The 17,258-nt window shown below is 52.7% G+C and overlaps 1 protein-coding gene across 6 annotated transcripts in view; it reads right to left on the bottom strand.

Moving 5' to 3' along the window:
- Positions 1-17,258, bottom strand: part of ARHGAP39 (Rho GTPase activating protein 39) — a 166,438-nt gene that overhangs the window by 6,423 nt on the left and 142,757 nt on the right. For 5 of the 6 annotated variants that reach the window (XM_074578027.1, XM_074578031.1, XM_074578026.1 and 2 more), the window contains 4 exons: positions 14,453-15,860; positions 8,203-8,764; positions 5,360-5,452; positions 1,825-1,898 (listed from right to left, as the gene is read on the bottom strand). In XM_074578027.1, the coding sequence (XP_074434128.1) occupies positions 1,825-1,898; positions 5,360-5,452; positions 8,203-8,764; positions 14,453-15,860 (2,137 nt within the window). The remainder of the gene's footprint in view (positions 1-1,824; positions 1,899-5,359; positions 5,453-8,202; positions 8,765-14,452; positions 15,861-17,258) is intronic. The other variant, XM_074578030.1, reaches the window with a different exon arrangement.

The raw sequence follows: 17,258 nt of genomic DNA, 5'->3' as shown, positions 1-17,258 counted from the left end.
ACGGACATAGTGGACATGTGCGTGGTGGGATGTGGAAGAAGAGATGGAGGCAGCAAACGTGTTCGTGGTGGGACATAGAAGGGATGGACACAGTGGATGTGTGCGTGGTGGGACGCAGAAGATGTGACAGATGGAGCAGATGTGTGTGGTGGGATGGGGGAGATGGACGCAGTAGACGTGCATGGTGGGATGTGGAAGAGGAGATGGACACAGCACACGTGCGTAATGGGATGCAGAAGAGGAGATGGTTGCAGTGGACACGTGTGTGGTGGGATGCAGAAGAAGAGACGGACATAGTGGACATGTGCATGGTGGGATGTGGAAGAAGAGATGGAAGCAGCGAATGTGTTCGTGGTGGGACACAGAAGGGGTGGACACAGTGGATGTGTGCGAGGTGGGACGCACAAGAGGTGATGGATGGAGCAGACGTGCGTGGTGGGATGGAGAAGAGGAGATGGACGCAGTAGATGTGCATGGTGGGATGTGGAAGAGGAGATGGTTGCAGTGGATGCGTGCGTGGTGGGATGCAGAAGAGGAGATGGTTGCAGTGGACATGCATAGTGGGGTGTGGAAGAGGAGATGGAGGCAGCGGACGTGTTCATGGTGGGATGGAGAAGAAGAGATGGATGCAGTAGACGTGCATGGTGGGATGTAGAAGAGGAGATGGACACAGCACACGTGCATGGTGGGATGCAGAAGAGGAGATGGTTGCAGTGGACGTGTGCGTGGTGGGATGCAGAAGAAGAGATGGACACCAGACGTGTATGGTGGGAAGCAGGAGATGGAGGCAGTGGACGCGTGCGTGGTGGGATGCAGAAGAGGAGATGGTTGCAGTGGACGTGTGTGTGGTGGGATGCAGAAGAGGAGATGGACACCAGACGTGTATGGTGGGAAGCAGGAGATGGACGTAGTGGACGCGCGTGTGGTGGGATGCAGAAGAGGAGATGGACGTAGTGGACGTGTTCGTGGTGGGACGTAGAAGGGGTGGACACAGTGGATGTGTGCGAGGTGGGACGCAGAAGAGGTGATGGATGGAGCAGACATACGTGGTGGGATGGAGAAGAGGTGGACGTGTGCAGCAGGATGCGGCCATCAATGAGCCCCTGGGTGAGCCCGGTGGGTGACATGTCCCCTCCCACTGCCAGGCCGTGTCTCGGCAGATGTCACCGGGAGGAGCCAAGCTGCCATCGACCAAGAAGGGGTCCCACCATCTCCTCTCTATCCCCATGAAAGGAAAAAGGGGAAACTGAGGCAGCCACGGTGGTGGTGGGGCCATGAAGATCACCCCGAGCTGTGTATTAATCCTTATCTGGGGTGTTTTATTAATCAGCTGCCACCCTGACGGCAGCGGTGTCCCCAGGGATGGATCCGTCTCGGCGAGCTGCCCCGGTGACGGTGACCTTGGAGGAGTTGGGGGGGCTGGCGGGGCACCCCCTCCACCCCCACCCTGAAAGCTGGGGAGATGGGATCTGCTTGGAGGCTCCTTTCCAACCCTTGGAACGTTTTTCCTCCCAGGGTCATTTCTTTAAGCCCTTGGTGCTGGGTAGGTTTGGAAAGGACCTGGTGGACCTTAGAGGGTCCTCAGAAGGTGCACAGAAGGTCCCCAGAAGGTCCCCAGAAGGAATGCAGTGACGGGCAAACCACGCTGGAGATGCCCGGAGCATCCTCATCATGAGTCTGGAACGACCCACGGCGTTGTTCCAAGAGCTCTCCAGCTTCATTCCTCCTCCTCCTCCTCCTCCTCCTCCTCCAGACCCCATCCCCAAATCTCAGAAGCCCCTCGGGTGGTCCCGGCCACCGCTGTGCCCAAGGGTTGGCCCGTACCTTCTTGGCTCCCGTCAGCGCTGCCTTCTGCAGCTTGTTGTAGCAGTACTTGGCGTAAGTGCTAATTGCCACCCCTAGAAGAGAAAACAGAGAGCGGGGGGGGGAGGGTGTCAGGTGGGGGGTCATGGTGGGGGTCACAGGGGGGACCTGTCCCCTGCCAAGGGGGTGAAACTCATCCCGGCTCCAGGAGGGTGTCAGGGTCCCCCCCCCCACCCCGGGATGCTGTGCTGCTCCATCGCCACTCCTGGAGGTGGCGGGGGGGATGGGATGGATGATTTGAGGAGGACAAGGTGTGTGTCCCCCCCCCCCCCGCCAAGACCTTGCAGGTGGTGACCCCATAACTCAACCCACTCTCCAAGAGCCTCAGACCTTGGAGAAGCCACGTCCTTGTACCCACGTAACGTGGAGCCTTGGAGCCTCCTCGGCTCCATCCTCCGGCTCTCGGGGTTGATTTGTCACCCCCCCAGCCATCGCTTCTGCTGTCACCCCCCCCCTACACCATCCATCCTCTCCTCCTGATGCCACCGCTTCCCACCCTCATCCCTCTCCGCATCAGCCGACCTCTCCTCCTGCTGTTCTTCAACAAGGAGATGGCACCCTCAACCCTTGGAGCACCCCCGAGCTGCCAACGGGTTCATCCCAAGGGAGATGCTCCACATCCAAGAACCCCGGAGACCTGGTGGTACCTTCTGGATCACCCCAGAAGATGCTGGGAGCCCCATAAATTCTTCCCAAGAGCCTAAAAACGGGCAAACTGAGTAAAAAAATTCCATCATCTGGGACCTTCTCTCCTTTGGTAGCTTTGAAACCATGATGCCAGCACCGGTCCTGCCATTGGTGTGGCTTTTGTGCCACCAGAGTTGGGCATCCTGGAACATCCCGAACCCGTCACGCTGGTGAGAACGGTCCAGGAGATAAAAAAATGTGTTTTTTCTATTTAATATTGGTGCAAAAGAGAGGAAAAAAGGGTTCCTGGAGAAGAACAGGTGGCCAGAAGCTGCTCGCTGTCCCGACCACTCAACGGACGTTTTTTGGTTAAAACCAAACTCAGGGAATCGGGATCGTCTACTTTTCCCTCCATCCCTGATGTCTTCAAAGGGCTTCCCCGATGGTTTTTGGGTACTCTGGGAGGAGGGGGGCTGAAGCCACCCCAAAGGAGGGGGCTTGGGAGATGTCCAGCACCAGGTGACCCCCCCCCCAAATCTGGTGGCCATCCTTTTCCACGTGCTGGAGTCATCGACTCAGAGAAGAGTTTGGGTTGGAAGATACCTTTGAAGACCACCTAGTCCAACCCCACCCCCCCCCGCCCCGTCAGCCATGAGCAGGGACATCTTGAACTAGATCAGGTTCCTCAAAGCCCCCATCCATAGCGCCACAGAAGGTTTTGGGTTGGAAGGGACCTTTGAAGGTCATCTAGTCCAACACCCCCCCACCACGAGCAGGGACATCTTCAACTAGACCAGGTTGCTTCTTTGGATGCGGCCCAGGAGATGACTGGTTTCCTGGGCTGCGACCGCACATCGCTGGCTCATGGCCCATTTGTCACCCACCAGTGTCCCCAAGTCCTTCTCCAGTCTCCATCCCTTCATCCCCCAGCCTGTTATGGATACTGGGGGGTGTTGCCCCCCCCCACAGGTGCAGGCTCCTGCACTTGGCCTGGTTGAACCTCAGGAGGTTCACACGGGCCCCACTTCTCCACCTTGTCCAGGTCCCTCAGGTGGCTCAACCCCACCACTCAGCTTGGTGTCATCTCCAAACTGGCCGAGGGAGCACTTGATGCCACCATCTACGTCGTTGATGAAGATACTGAAGAGTGACCTTAAGTCATGGACGCCGTTAAAACCATCTCTTGGGGTCCTCCACTCCCCCCTCCCACCAGCTCCAGGTCCCAGCCCCACCATCGCCGGGGCTCCTGGTTGAGGTCCCTCATCTCGCACTGAGAACCTCTTGGTTTCATTCGGGACGTTGAGCCTTCACCGGCACCTCCCTCCCATCGCCGATTCCCGGCAAACCCTCACCCCCCCCAAGCCAAAACCCAGAGTGATGTTGGGAAAAGGGGCTCATCCCACGTCCCCTGTGTCCCCCCCGCCACCAGCCCCCGGCCCTGCTGGTGATGGCCACGTCACCAAGGATGGTCGGGGCCACCTCGGGGCCACCCATTAATCGTCCAGAAAACCCATCAGCAGCTTCTACGTGGCTCCGCTTAATTAAACTCCTCCTTAACCCCGCCCCCCCCACCTTGTTAACGACTATTAAATTTATATTTTGATATAAAATATATTCATATATAATATTATATATTTGGAGGTAACGTTATATATAACATTATATATTTACGATTCTGTGGTTGATATTCCGTGATTCCGTGGCCGATATTTATAGCATCAGATCTAATATTACCCGTTTATCCACGACTTCTATTATTGATATCACACTATATACTGTATTTTTTTTATAAAAACATCATATAGAATGGTATATATAATTATCTATAATGTTATGTGCCTTTATCTATACCGTTATAGCCAATATTCTCCACCGATACGCGGTTTATATTATTTATGTGATATTACGCAATATTATATTTTGATAAAATATTATATAGAATGGTATATATGATTATATATAAGGTTCGATGTATTTATGTATAATTTTATACGTCATATTCTCAGTTTGGACATTATTTATATTATTTATATAATATTATATACGGCATTTTTGATAAAATATTATATAGAATGCGTTATATATATAATTATATATAACGTTATGTGTGTTCATCTATAGCACCGTATAGAATGGTCTACATTTCTATAGTTATTAGTTCTATACTTACGGTAGTCTTATATTAAATGTTTTATTGGATACACTATATATTTATTTAATCTGCTTTATATATTTTCTATAAAATATACGCTATTATATGTATTTCTGCAAAATATACGCTAGTATATAAAAATCTATAATAATATATATGATTTATAGATATGAAAGAGACATGTTTATATGAAATAGATGATATCTATAAATTGATAATGATATATATGATGTTATATATAACTTATCTATGTATTTATATAAAATGCAGGCCATTATATAAAAAAATCATTAATCGTACAGATGACATCATATATAAATTATATATATATTTATATAAAATATATGTTAGATATAAATCGATCATAACATATACAACATTATATATAAATTATATATATATTTATATGAAATAGAGGCTATTATCTATTTATATATAACATTCTATATAACATATAACCCCCCCTCCCAGATATCGGCTGTTTCTGGACTCTGTAACGTCTAGTCCCGGGTGCGTTACGCCGCGCTCTACCTCTAGGAAAACCCTATTTTGGGCCCTCCGCGCCCCCCCCCTCCCCGCGCCACCCCTGGCACGCGCAGCCCCCCGGCAGCGAGCAGAGGCGGGAGCTGGGGCGGGGACGCGGGGGGACACACAGGGGGGGTGGCCAGCGGGGGCCCGGAGAAAGAAGCCCCAAGCGAGCGGTGACACGGCCCCTACCATCGTGCTCTTCGATATAGGGCTTGGGTTTCTTTCTCAATTTGGATTTCTTCTTATTGGTCCTTTCCAGGATTTCTTTAATGTGCTGGGTCACTGGGAAACAAACAAAGCGATGAAGACAAAACGGGGGGGGGGGACGGGGAAGGGGGGACGGGGGGAAACGAAAAGGGGGGCTTGGGATGGGAAGAGAAACGCAAATGCACACGGGAATGATAAATGGAACCGCCAAAATAACGTGAAAAGGGAAACCAAAAGAGAACGGAAATGGCAATAAAAATGCAACAGAATGAAAGTGAAATGAAAATAAAAGAAAAAGAAAAAGAAGAAAAAGAAAAAGAAAAAGAAAAAGAAGAAAAAGAAAAAGAAAAAGAAAAAGAAAAAGAAAAGAAGAAAAAGAAAAGAAGAAAAAGAAGAAGAAAGAAAAAAGAAAAAGAATAAGAAAAAGAAAATGAAAAGAACAAGAAAAAGGAAAAGAAAGAAAAAAGAATAAGAAAATGAAAAGAAAATAAAAATGAAAAAGAAATAGAAAAAGAAAAAGAAAAAGAAAAAAGAAAAGAAAAATAAAAGAAAAAGAAAAAGAAAAAAGAACAAGAAAAAGAAAAAAGAAAGAAAAAAGAAAAAGAAAAGGAAAAAAGAAAAAGAGAAGGAAAAAGAAAAAGTAAAAGAAAAAAGAAAAAGAGAAGGAAAAAGAAAAAGTAAAAGAAAAAAGAAAAAGAGAAGGAAAAAGAAAAAAAAGAAAAGAAAAAGAAAAAGAAAAAGAAAAAGAAAAAGAAAAAGAAAAAGAAAAAGAAAAAAGAAAAGAAAAAGAAAAAAGAAAAGAAAAAGAAAAAAGAAAAAGAAAAAATGAAAAAGAAAGAAAAAGAGAATGAAAATGAAATTAAAAATTAAAATTCAAATAATATTCAAAAAATTCAAATAATTCAAATAAAAGACAAAAGCAAATGAAAATGAAAAGAAAAATTAAACAAAATAAAAAGGAAAATAAATAAAATCGAAACTGAAATGGAAACAAAAGTAAATATTAATTAAATGAAAACGAAAATAAAAATAAAAATAAAAGAAAGTAAAAACAGAAAATGAAATCCAAAATGAAAATGAAATTGAAAATAAAATAAAAAGAAAACGAAAATGAGAATTAAAATGAAATTAAAAAATAAAATTACAATAAAAATAAAAAAGCAAATAAGAAGAAAAAATGAAATAAAAATAAATGAAAGTGAAAATAAAAATAGATAAAGTAGAAATAGAAAAACAAATAGAAATAAAACTAAAACTAGGTTAAATGAAAATGAAAATAAAAGACAACAGAAAATGGAAATGAAAATGCAAAATAAATAAAATAAAGGTGACACTAAAAAAAAATCAATAAAATGAAAATGCAAATAAAACTGAAAATGAAAAAATAAAATAAATGGAAATGGGAATAAAAGAATAAATAACATCGAAATGAAAATGAAAAAGGAAATGCACATGAAAATAAAAAATAATTAAAGAATGAAAATGAAAATAAACCCAAATCAAGTGAAAATGAAATAAAACTGAAAACGATCGAAATAAAAAACGACACTCAAACGAAACTAGTGAAAATAAAAACGAAAATAAAACTGAAAACAAAACTAGAAACAAAAAAATGCCGACGAAAACAAAGGCTAAATCCCAGTCGTGTGGCGGTGGCGGGGCTGAGCGCGGGCACCGCTGCTGCCGGGGGGGCGGGGGGGACGGACACCTCTCCTGGCCGAGCACCCGCTGTCGCCGCCCGTTCGCCCAATCCGGCGTGAGCGCGGCGACGGCGGTGAAATGACCTTGACACCTCTGCTGCCGGCAGGACCCGGGGCGGGGGGGGACATACGGGCAGCCCCCGGCCCATCCCGTCCCACCGCCCTTGGGGACGCTCACGGGGCTTCCTCCGCCGCCCCACGCCTTTCCCCGTGGTCACCTCGGTTGGGTTCATCTCTTCATGTCCCCAAGACCCACCACGGCGCCATGTGACGCCGGTGTCCCCCACACCCCTCCCACACAGCCCCCCCCCCACCCAAGGGCACCCAAAACCAACCAGAGCGATTCGAGGACCATCTCCCAAGGGTTCCTGGCCAACGGTGGAAATCTGGGACCCCCACCTCTGCCTCAACCATCACCCACTGGGAGATGGCAACCAACCCATGGGTTGTGGAGATACCCAACCCTTCCAGCTGTGACCTGATCCTGCCAGACTGGATCCCACCACCCACAAGACGGCACCAGCGGTGAAGAAGGGATGGCCAAGCCCAGGAATGGTGAGGGGCTCCTGAATTCCCACCCATTTGGGGTCAAATAGCCAAAATTTATGTCTCTTCTATCTACCATGACCAAAATCCACCCGGGAATCAAGCTGGGTCCCCTTCCAGCATGGTGTTTTTTTGGATCCAAAGCTACTCGAGAAGCCAGAAGAAGCATCTGGAGATGGAGATGATGATGGTGACGGTGGAATCACAGAATCAGAGAATGGTTTGGGTTGGAAGGGACACCTCTAAAGGTGTCCTCCCGGGCCAGGAGAAGTCATGGGACCTCTCGCTTATGGCCACCCCCCGGTAGAGGTGACGCCGAGCCTGCAGCAAAGGTGTCAAAGCTCATTTCGCGTCGGGTCTCACGCTGGATTTCCGTGTGCCGGGGAGGAAAGAAAGGACGGCGGAAAAGGCACCGCCGCGCTCGCTGCACCTGCGGGAGGGCTCTTGGATGAGTTCCTCACCCACCTTCCAACAAGGAGACTCATGAATACGCAGGGGAAAGGAATAAAATTATCATAAATCAAACGGGTGTCAACATCAGCAGGGACCAAAGCCACCGGGCAGCGGTTTCTCTCTTACCTTTAGTGTCATTCACTGGATCCATGTGCCTGTAAATATATCCTTCTAGGTAGGAATGAAATTTGGGAGTGGGTGGGAAAAAGGCCAAACAAATGGCCATGAGCTCCCAGCCCCGGGCCAGGCTCTCGTAACGGAAGTTCTCGGTGGTCTGCCGGCACAGCTGGATGTAGAGCTCGTCTCTCAGACCCTGCATGCTCCAGCCTTTGGTGGCGATCTCCAAGGCCACGTTGAGCTGGTCCGTCTTGGCCCGCCGGTCCCCCATGTACATCTGAATCAGTTTAAATATCTCGCACGCCTCTTTCTTGACGTTGCGGTCGTTGGTCATGATCATGGGTTTCTTGATGGACTCGCTGCTCCAGGCCAGCATGTTGGCGATGGACACCTTCCTGCGGAAGAGCCCTTGGGTGTGCTTGTTGAAGTGCTTGGAGGCCCAGTTCTCAATGTCCGTCTCCGAGGAGGGCTTCCGCAGGTTGAAGGTGGGGAAGACACAGCTGGCGCTAGGCATCATGTTCCTGGTCTGTCTGCTGCTCTCGAACTGGGCGCAGGCACCGAGATCCTCCGACTAGGAGACAACAGCCAGACAAGGCAATGTTACTGACAGCATGGCTGCACCGTCCATCCAACCAACCAACCAATCAACCAACCAACCAACCATCAAATCAACCAACCAATCAACCAACCAACCAACCAGTCAACCAACCAACCATCCAACCAACCAACCAACAAACCAGCAACCAACCAGCCAACCAACCAACCAACAAACAAACCAACCAGTCAACCAACCAACCATCCAACCAACCATCCAACCAACCATCCAACCAACCAAGAAACCAACCAATCAACCATCAAACCAACCAACCAACCACTCAAGCAACCAACCAACCAACCAAGCATCAAACCAATCAACCCAGCATCAAACCAATCAACCAACCAACCAACAAATCAACCAACCACCCAACCATCAAACCAACCAATCAACCAATAAACCAACAAACCAACCAGCCCAGCCAACAAACCCACCAACAAACCCACCCACCAACCAACCAACCAGCCAACCAACGATCAAACCAACCAACCAACCAACCAATCAAGCATCAAACCAACCAACCAACCAACCATCAATCAAAGCAACCAGCCAAGCAACCAATCAACCAAGCAACCAATCACCAAACCAACCAACCAATGAACCAACCAACCAACCAACCAACCAACCAACCATCAAACCAACCAGCCAACCAAGCAACCAAGCAACCAATCATCAAACCAACCAACCAATCAACCAACCAACCAACCAGTCAACCAACCAATCAATCAATCAACCAAGCAAGCATCAAACCAACCAACCCAGCATCAAACCAACCAACCAATGAACCAAGAAACCAACCAACCAACCAACCAACCAACCAACCAACCAACGAACCAACCGTTGCAGCATTAAGAGGTCGCCCCACGCTTGCACCCAAAGCTACATCCTCTCCAAGGAGCTGCTCCTCAATCCCATCATGGGCAAGTGGAGCCAGCCTGGTGCCAGAGGCCAAGACGGGTCGTGGCATCAATCAGGATCAGGAGGGAGGGGACCAGTGGGGATAAGCGAAGCTGCCCAAAAGCGAACGTGCTGGGCTCCCTTCGCGCCTGGCACCCTCGTGACTCAGGCTTTGCAGTCATGGCCAGAAGAAGCTGGTGGCTATTACTAGTGTGAGGGAAGCAAAGGGCGAGTGGCTTCAGGCCCCACCAGTCCTTCGTTGGGTGTCCACACCATGGAGGGGACACACTCACCTGTAACCAGCCCTCCATATAACCTCCTCTCCCCAAAGTCACGTTCAAGCGTGGTTCTCCAGCGGCCACGTACCCATGAAGAGGCTGGTGGCTCCACCAAGCCATGAGCCACATGGATGTTGTTTCTTTACATCCCATGTGCAGAGGGACACAAGCTGCCCAGGATCTAACCTCGCCTGCAGAGCACCCAGCCGGGAAGGACCTCTGCAGAGCAAAGGGGACCCTTGCAGACGAGTGTCCTTCTACTACTGGAACTGGAACCAGCGCGGCTTATGGATATCACCCCAGGAGATGGAGGGACATCCAAAAAGCTGGTGCCCAGCATGGAGAAAGGCAAACGAGGACACTTGGGATGGAGAAGGTTGATGGTCCCTGGTCCTGCAGCCAGCCAACGTGGCTTCATTGTGTGTCAGCTCCCTCTTCCGGGCCAGCATCACTGGGGTTTGGTGGCCCTGGGGATGTGACCTGTGGCCAGGCAGGAGGCGGGCCCTTCCTGTGGCAGGGAAGGACATGCCACACCATCCAGAGGTGACGTTGCTGTCCCCACCATGCGCGGGGGAACCACCTTGGTGGCCCCAAGCAGGGACCATGCACAAGGTGACTGCAGCAGTGCCATGGCCTTGGGACTGGGCTTTAGATGAGGAACAGAAGAAGAAAAGCAGGAGGCAGAACCAAGGTGGAAAGAGCCAGGGCCACATGGAGGTGGCAAGTCCAGGAGGGGACAGGGAAGCCACCCAAAGAACCACCAGAGTTACTGGTAGGCAACCGAGCTTCTGCTTCTTCAAACAAGTCACGTTTCTTGTCTCCTCGCTCAACAACTCATCCCTTCCCAGTGTTGAGGTCTTCTCTCTCCATTGACGCCGCTCAGCTCCCGTCTTGCACCGCGGTGACGATGGCAGGGACCTGGCCATGGGGACACGGGAGCTTCACCCCTCAAGGGACCCAGCCCCGCCGTTTCTATGGAGGCCACGTCCCCCAAAAGGTCCTTCTCTGTCTTCTAACCTGCTGCTCAGCTGAAGGCACGTGGGGCTTTCTGGGTGGAAGGAGATGCAGTGGTTGCTCTAAGGCTTCTCGCTCAGAAGCCACCGCTGCCGTGGCTCTTCCAAAAACCAGCCCACGAGCTGGGCCACAGCCACGTTGTTCATCCAGGCCACCCAGGGAGAAGCAAAGGACCATGTTGGCTGGGGCCATCAGCCTTCTCCAGCCAAGTCCACCCCAGTGGACAGTGTGGTCAGGCTGGGGAGTGACCCAGGCAGCAAAATGTGATGGATCTTCTGCTGCTAGGACCAATATAAAATTAGCTTCAGCCCTAATTAGCACAGTCCTAAACGAACTTGGGGGAAGCCTAGGGCTACAACAAGGAGATAAATAATTGGGCGTGAATCTCCTGACAGGGGGCTGCCACTGCCCGTCCCATGGGGTGACCATCTTTCCAGTTCAAACTCAAGCATTCTGTGGAGGAAGAAGGTCCTGGTGGCACGTGGACGGGGCTCGGATGCACCCCAGCGCGTGGCCAATGTGGGGAAACAACGTTGGTGACACCGGGCACGTCCCCGTCGCTCGTGCCGCCCCGTCACATCTCCTGTGTCCTTCTCTCCTCTGCCAGGTCTCCGTGTCTCCCTGCAGGTCATCCCCAGCGTCATTTTGCTCCTGTTTTCTTCTTCGTTTCTGGCACGTCTTGCCGTCACGGACAGCGTGACAACCCTCTGCACAAAGGTCCCCCGCCAGGGCCAGGCGCAGGTCTGGGCCCACCAACAAGGGGCTTCTGCTTCAACCAGTGTTGAAGGTTCCCCAACTGATGGGGGCATAAGAAACCAAATTAAAACCACGTGACAATCTTAGACATGATCATCGAATGGTTTGGGTTGGGAGGGACCTTCAAAGATCATTGAGTCCGACCCCTCTCCCATGGGAAGGAGCATCTCCCACTAGACCAGGTTGCTCAAAAGCTTGTCCAACCTGGCCTTGAGCACTTCCAATGATGGGGCATCCCCAACTTCTCTGGGCAACCTGAGCCAGTGTCCCACCACCTCTTCCTGGAACGGGTGTCTCTGAGCTTAAGGACAACATCAGACAGGGTCAACCAGACAGAAACACCCGGGCAGCGGAGAAGAGTCCAACCAAAACCTGGAAGAGTCCCATCACATCCCGAGCTCCACGCAGAGGCACAGGATCACTAACGGTGGCAGCTATTCCTCCTGGCCACCGTGAGCATCCAAAGTGGATTTGGAGCTCTCCGGTTTTGGGTTTGAACCTCCTCGTGCAGCACCGAGTGCTTGGGGAAACTTGGAATTGTCTTCTGCTGCTTTTGGATGCAACGCCCCACCGCTTTCCTTGCACATTCCCATGGGCTAAAAAGCATTTTCCAGATTATTTTTTGTTTCCCAGGTCCATGTCCAGGGTCTTTCTCCTCCTTGCTGATACCAAGCTCATCTTCTAGGCAATTTTCCAGGTTGGATTGCTCTCACCAGGGAAACTATCCTCGCACACGGCACCATCATACATTTTTCCAAACCCATTATAGCCTTTCCTACCGTCCTTACATCAACCCTTGGTGCATCCAAAAGCAAATCAAGTGGTCTTCCTCCAGAAACCCTTGTCTTCACCTCCCCACAGCCCATCTACGGGCTCGTCTGGCCACAGGAACATGGGCAGCATCACCATCCTTGGCCAGAGTGGGACACTGCAGGTCAGAAGGGCAGATTTTGGATGTCGGATGCTGGGAGAGGAAAGACCATGAGAGCTGAAAGCCAGAAGCCTGGAGCTGCTGATGGAAAACATCTGATGAGATGGAAGATGGGGACAGGGAATGGAACAGCTCCAGCAGGTCCAGGTCAGAGCCCATGAGGGGCTACCACCAGCAGTAGGGCTACACCATCTCAAGGATGGTCTATGGCATCCTCTGGGATGGGAGCTTGGGGCAGGAGGGGTCTTCAGGACCTAGTGATAGGAGAAGGGAGAACGGTTTTAAACTCAAAGAGGGAAGATTTAGGTGGGATCTGAGGAAGAAATTCTTGGCTGTGAGGGTGGTGAGCCCCTGGCCCAGGTTGCCCGGAGAAGCTGTGCCTGCCCCATCCCTGGAGGGGTTCAAGGCCAGGTTGGATGGGGCTTGGAGCAACCTGGGCTAGTTAAAGACGTTCCAACCATCTAGGGTTGGAACTAGATGATCTTTAAGGTCCCTTCCAACCCAAACCATTTCATGATTCTATGACCAGAGAGGGGACGGGCAGCTCAGAACCCTGGGAAACAGATCCTGGAAAGATGGTGTGCTTCTGGCTGTTTCATTCCAAGGTTTTGAGGGATCAGCTTGCCAAGGACCAGCTTCTTTGAGGAACCAGCTTGCTATGGACCAGCTTCTATGAGAAAGCAAATCCGGCAGCCAGGTGGGCAGCGCCACCAATCCCGATGTGCCAAGGAGGAGACTGAGATAGGACCTGCGTGGGGGTGCTGCCTACGATCAGATGGGACAGTCCGCACCAGAGGGACAAAACTCCTCAACTTACTTTCAGTCTTTACTGGGAAAAAGTCTTGCTGTAACTGGAAATTGCCTTGGAGTTCCTGGTGGGCCCGGTGATGGGTTCAACCAGCACTTGAATGGCTGGAGCTGGGGTGGTGGGTCAAGACCTCAACTCAAACGTGGGGCTGCACGTTCCTGCTCACGGCGAAAGCCAAGGGCCAGCGGTGCCGCTCCGTCACCTCGAACCGATACGGCTGGGAACAATCTGGCGAGAAACCCCTCATTTCTGGCCAAAAACCGCAGTGAAAACTGACGCAGGTGGAACGCGTGGAACGGGGATGGTTTTCTTGATGCTCTTAACCCCCTCTAGGCCATCTCCTCTCGCTCTGCGGAGGGGACATCCCTGCTCACGCATCTCCTCCGGCTGGATGGGGACCAGACGTGGCATTTTGGGCGTCCCCGGAATCCAGCGCTCTTGGAGGATGCTACGAAGCCCGGGACTGAGCTGTCACGGGATTGGTAAAGAGAAATCTCCTGCACTGCCACCATCCGAGGCTGCCGGGACGTGAAACGCAAGGAGAGGAGTTACTGCAAAGCACATGAACCCCGCGTGTGTGCCGGGAGCACCCAGCACAGCTGGGAACGGGTGCTCGAGGCTCCCCTGGGAGCTGGGCGGGTGCTCGGGGTCCAAGAGCTGGTTCCCACCAAGCAGCAACCAGACCAAGGGAGGAGAAGCAGCTCCTGAAGCCACACCACAGGGCTGAGGTGCCCGTGCTGGCAACTCGGTGGCTAGGAATCGCCCCGGGGACCATCCCGCTGGATCTGCAGCGGAGGCAGGGATTTAAACCGCCTTTACAAGAAGAAGGAGGGTGGCTGAGAACATCGCGCTGCCACGTTGGGGTGGCCTGCCCAACCTGGCGTGGCGCCTGAGGAGATGCTGCATGACGGGGTGAGGGTTGGTGGCGTGGGGCACGCGGTGAAGCCCCCCAACGCCGAGGACATCCCCGAGGACGTTACCTGAGATGGATGCAGGTAGGGCTCGGGGGAGGCCAGGTTGGTCTGCACGGAGACGCTCTTCTCCAGCAGGATCTGGGGGAAGCCCAGCTTCTCGAAGGTGTTCCTCTTCCAGTGCTTGTTCTCCTGCTGCGCCAACGCCTCATCCTCGCTGAAGGCTCGCACCACCGGACCTGGCATGGGCAAAGGGAGGGCACCGTCGCTCTCGTAGCCCGAACCGTCCTTTTGGGAATCCCAGCTGCTCCGTTGCTTCATGTGGTAGTGGGCTTGCTGGGCTTCCCAAGCCAGGCGGGCTTGTGCCAGGAAAGGTTCGGGGAAGCCCCGCGCCGCCTCCGCCTCCACCGCCTTGCTCTCCGTACGGTTCATCGGTGACCTGTTGGGTCCCGGGGTGGCTCGTTCCTCCCCCAGCATCTGCTCGCCCAACACCTCCCGGTCCCCTGAGCCGTCCGTGGAGGAAGCGTTGGGGTCGTGGGATAGGGAAGGCTTTCGGCTTTTCCTCTTTCTGGTGGAGGGCGAGTAGCCGGTGGAGGACAAGGTGTCCTGTTGGCTGGACCACGACATGGAGTCCTCGCCCTGGGCCACCTGACCACCCGTTGGGCCAGGGCAGAAGTCGGGTCCCTCCATGCTGCTGTAGTCACCCGATTTGATCTCCAAGCGTTGGTCCCGGACCAGGCAAGGGCTGTGCTGCAGTGAGTAGGAGCCGCCGATGGGGTTGGGGGAATATTTGTGCCTCAACCCCGTCTTCATCTTGGGGCTGGAGCCCGACTGCTCGACGTAGACCAGTTGCCTGACGTACTCCTTGCCCGCGGGGCTGTACTCCAGGCTCATGAACCGGTCGGGACACTTCTGTTTGGTGAGCACCAACTGCTGGTAGGGCGAGTTGGAGCCTTGCTTGGGCGATTGGAGGAAGGGGTGAGGTTTACGGATGGGCGATTTCTGGGGCGAGCCGGCTTTGTAGCTCCCGCTGGCTTCGTACTGCATGTCCACGGGGGGTTCGTCGTAGATGGGAGCCTGGTACTCCATGGGGGGTTCCTCGTAGAGGGGGGGCTCGTAGGCGTAGCGGGGCGAGGAGGGTTGCGACTCGCTGGAGTGCTTGCGGTGCTGGGCTTGGAGCGGGGAGCAGAAGGAGTCCCCCCGGCCGAGCAGCGGCGAGCAGCTGCCCACGTGCTCAGCCCTCTTCAAGAAGGGCGACTGCTTCCTCTCGGGGAAGAAAACCGAGTTGTCGGCGTCGGGGGTGAAGGTTTGCAGGTTGGGCGACTGTTGGCCCCCCGAGGGTCGCCGGGAACGGGTGCCCGGTTGGTTTTCGGGCGCGTAGCCGTTGCCTTGGTGCATGAGGAAGCTGGGCTCGCGGTCGGTCACCTTGATCAGCATCCGCTCCTTGGTGCCGGCGTTCCATCGCAGGGACGATGTCCTGCGGGGAGAAACACAGCGCCGCCATCAGCGTTCCAAGCCCCCCATGCCCACAGACGGACAGACATTCCCATATCGCTTCCCTGGGACCTCCCAGACCCTCGACTACAGCAGAACCCAACGGATGGACACGCCCAACCACCCCAAGCCTCTCCCATCAGGTGAAGACCACATCGGCGATGGTGAAACCAGGGCATTGCAACTGTCCCACAGGCAGTGGAACAAACCCACACCGACCTCAGCAACCCCCGGGGTGCACAAAGGATGCGCAGGCTGGAAAGCCAAGCCCCGAAAAGCCATGACACCCCTTGGAGCACTTGTCTAGGAGACAGCCCTGAATCAGCCCTCCCCGCTCCTATCTTGGTGCTTCTTGGAGCTGAACGGTGATGGAGGAGCGAGCACGGCCAAGCGTTGGTGACAACCCTTGGGGTAGGTGTACGTTGGGTGACAGTTTCATGGGTGTTTTGGGAACGCAGTCCTTGCAGGAAGCAGGGACTGACCCCACCATGGTCCCCACCTGGGAACCGGCCCCTTGCCGGGGTTGTCCCATCCCAGGGCAAGAGGGAGAAGCCGCCTCCGCACAGCCCCATCTCTCCCACCTCTTCTTGCTTTCCATTCCTCGCAGCACCCGGCATTAACCCATCTCACCCGCTCCATCCAGCCCCCGGCCCGGGATTAACACCCTCCTCCGGTCCCCAGCTGGAGCTGGGTTATGTTAAAAACCAAGAAAATACAACAATCCCGAGCATCGTTTAAAAAGAAGTTGAAGGCAAAAACCGTCAGACTTTGCCCCCTCTGACGCAGAGGGAGCCCACGGTGGGGGGACGGGGCAGGGGAATGAGCCCCTGCCTGTGGTTTGGCTCCTGTGGGGATGGTAAATAGTTCAAAAAGGGCTTGAAAACACAACCCCGACCTGTGCAGAGATGTCCCAGCCCCATGAAACGCGAACCCCCGTTGCCTTGTACCCCAAGGCTGTGGGGCAGCTACTTCTGGTAGCACCGAAGTGGAACACCGACATGTGGGGCAGGGAGGGGAGGGACAGCTCAGCCATCTGCCTAAACCCACACGATGCATGGACACCTCGGTCTCCAAAGGGGTGGAGGACAAGCACCACAGAGGCGAGAGGAGCTGCCCTCCATCCCCTTCATCACTGAAAAAAGCCCTAGAGACAGCCCCAGATGGGATGAGCATCTCAGCACAGATGCGAGGATGTGCATGATGCCCACGGAGAGGCAAGCGGGAGCCGGAGCGGTGGTGGTGGATGCCCACGGCTTCTTTTTCTTGACGCTCAAGCTCACTGCATCCCTCAGCCACTTCTCATCCCGTGGGATGACGCCCTGCAGACTTCCGCTGACATTCTTTCGACGTGGAGCATCCTACAGCCTCTTGGTGGTGTGTG

This window comes from Larus michahellis, chromosome 2 (genome assembly GCF_964199755.1).
Source record: "Larus michahellis chromosome 2, bLarMic1.1, whole genome shotgun sequence".
In the NCBI taxonomy this organism is placed as follows: Eukaryota; Metazoa; Chordata; class Aves; order Charadriiformes; family Laridae; genus Larus; species Larus michahellis.
Note: the sequence above shows the minus strand (reverse complement) of the source record. Positions and strands in the feature narration are given on the sequence as shown.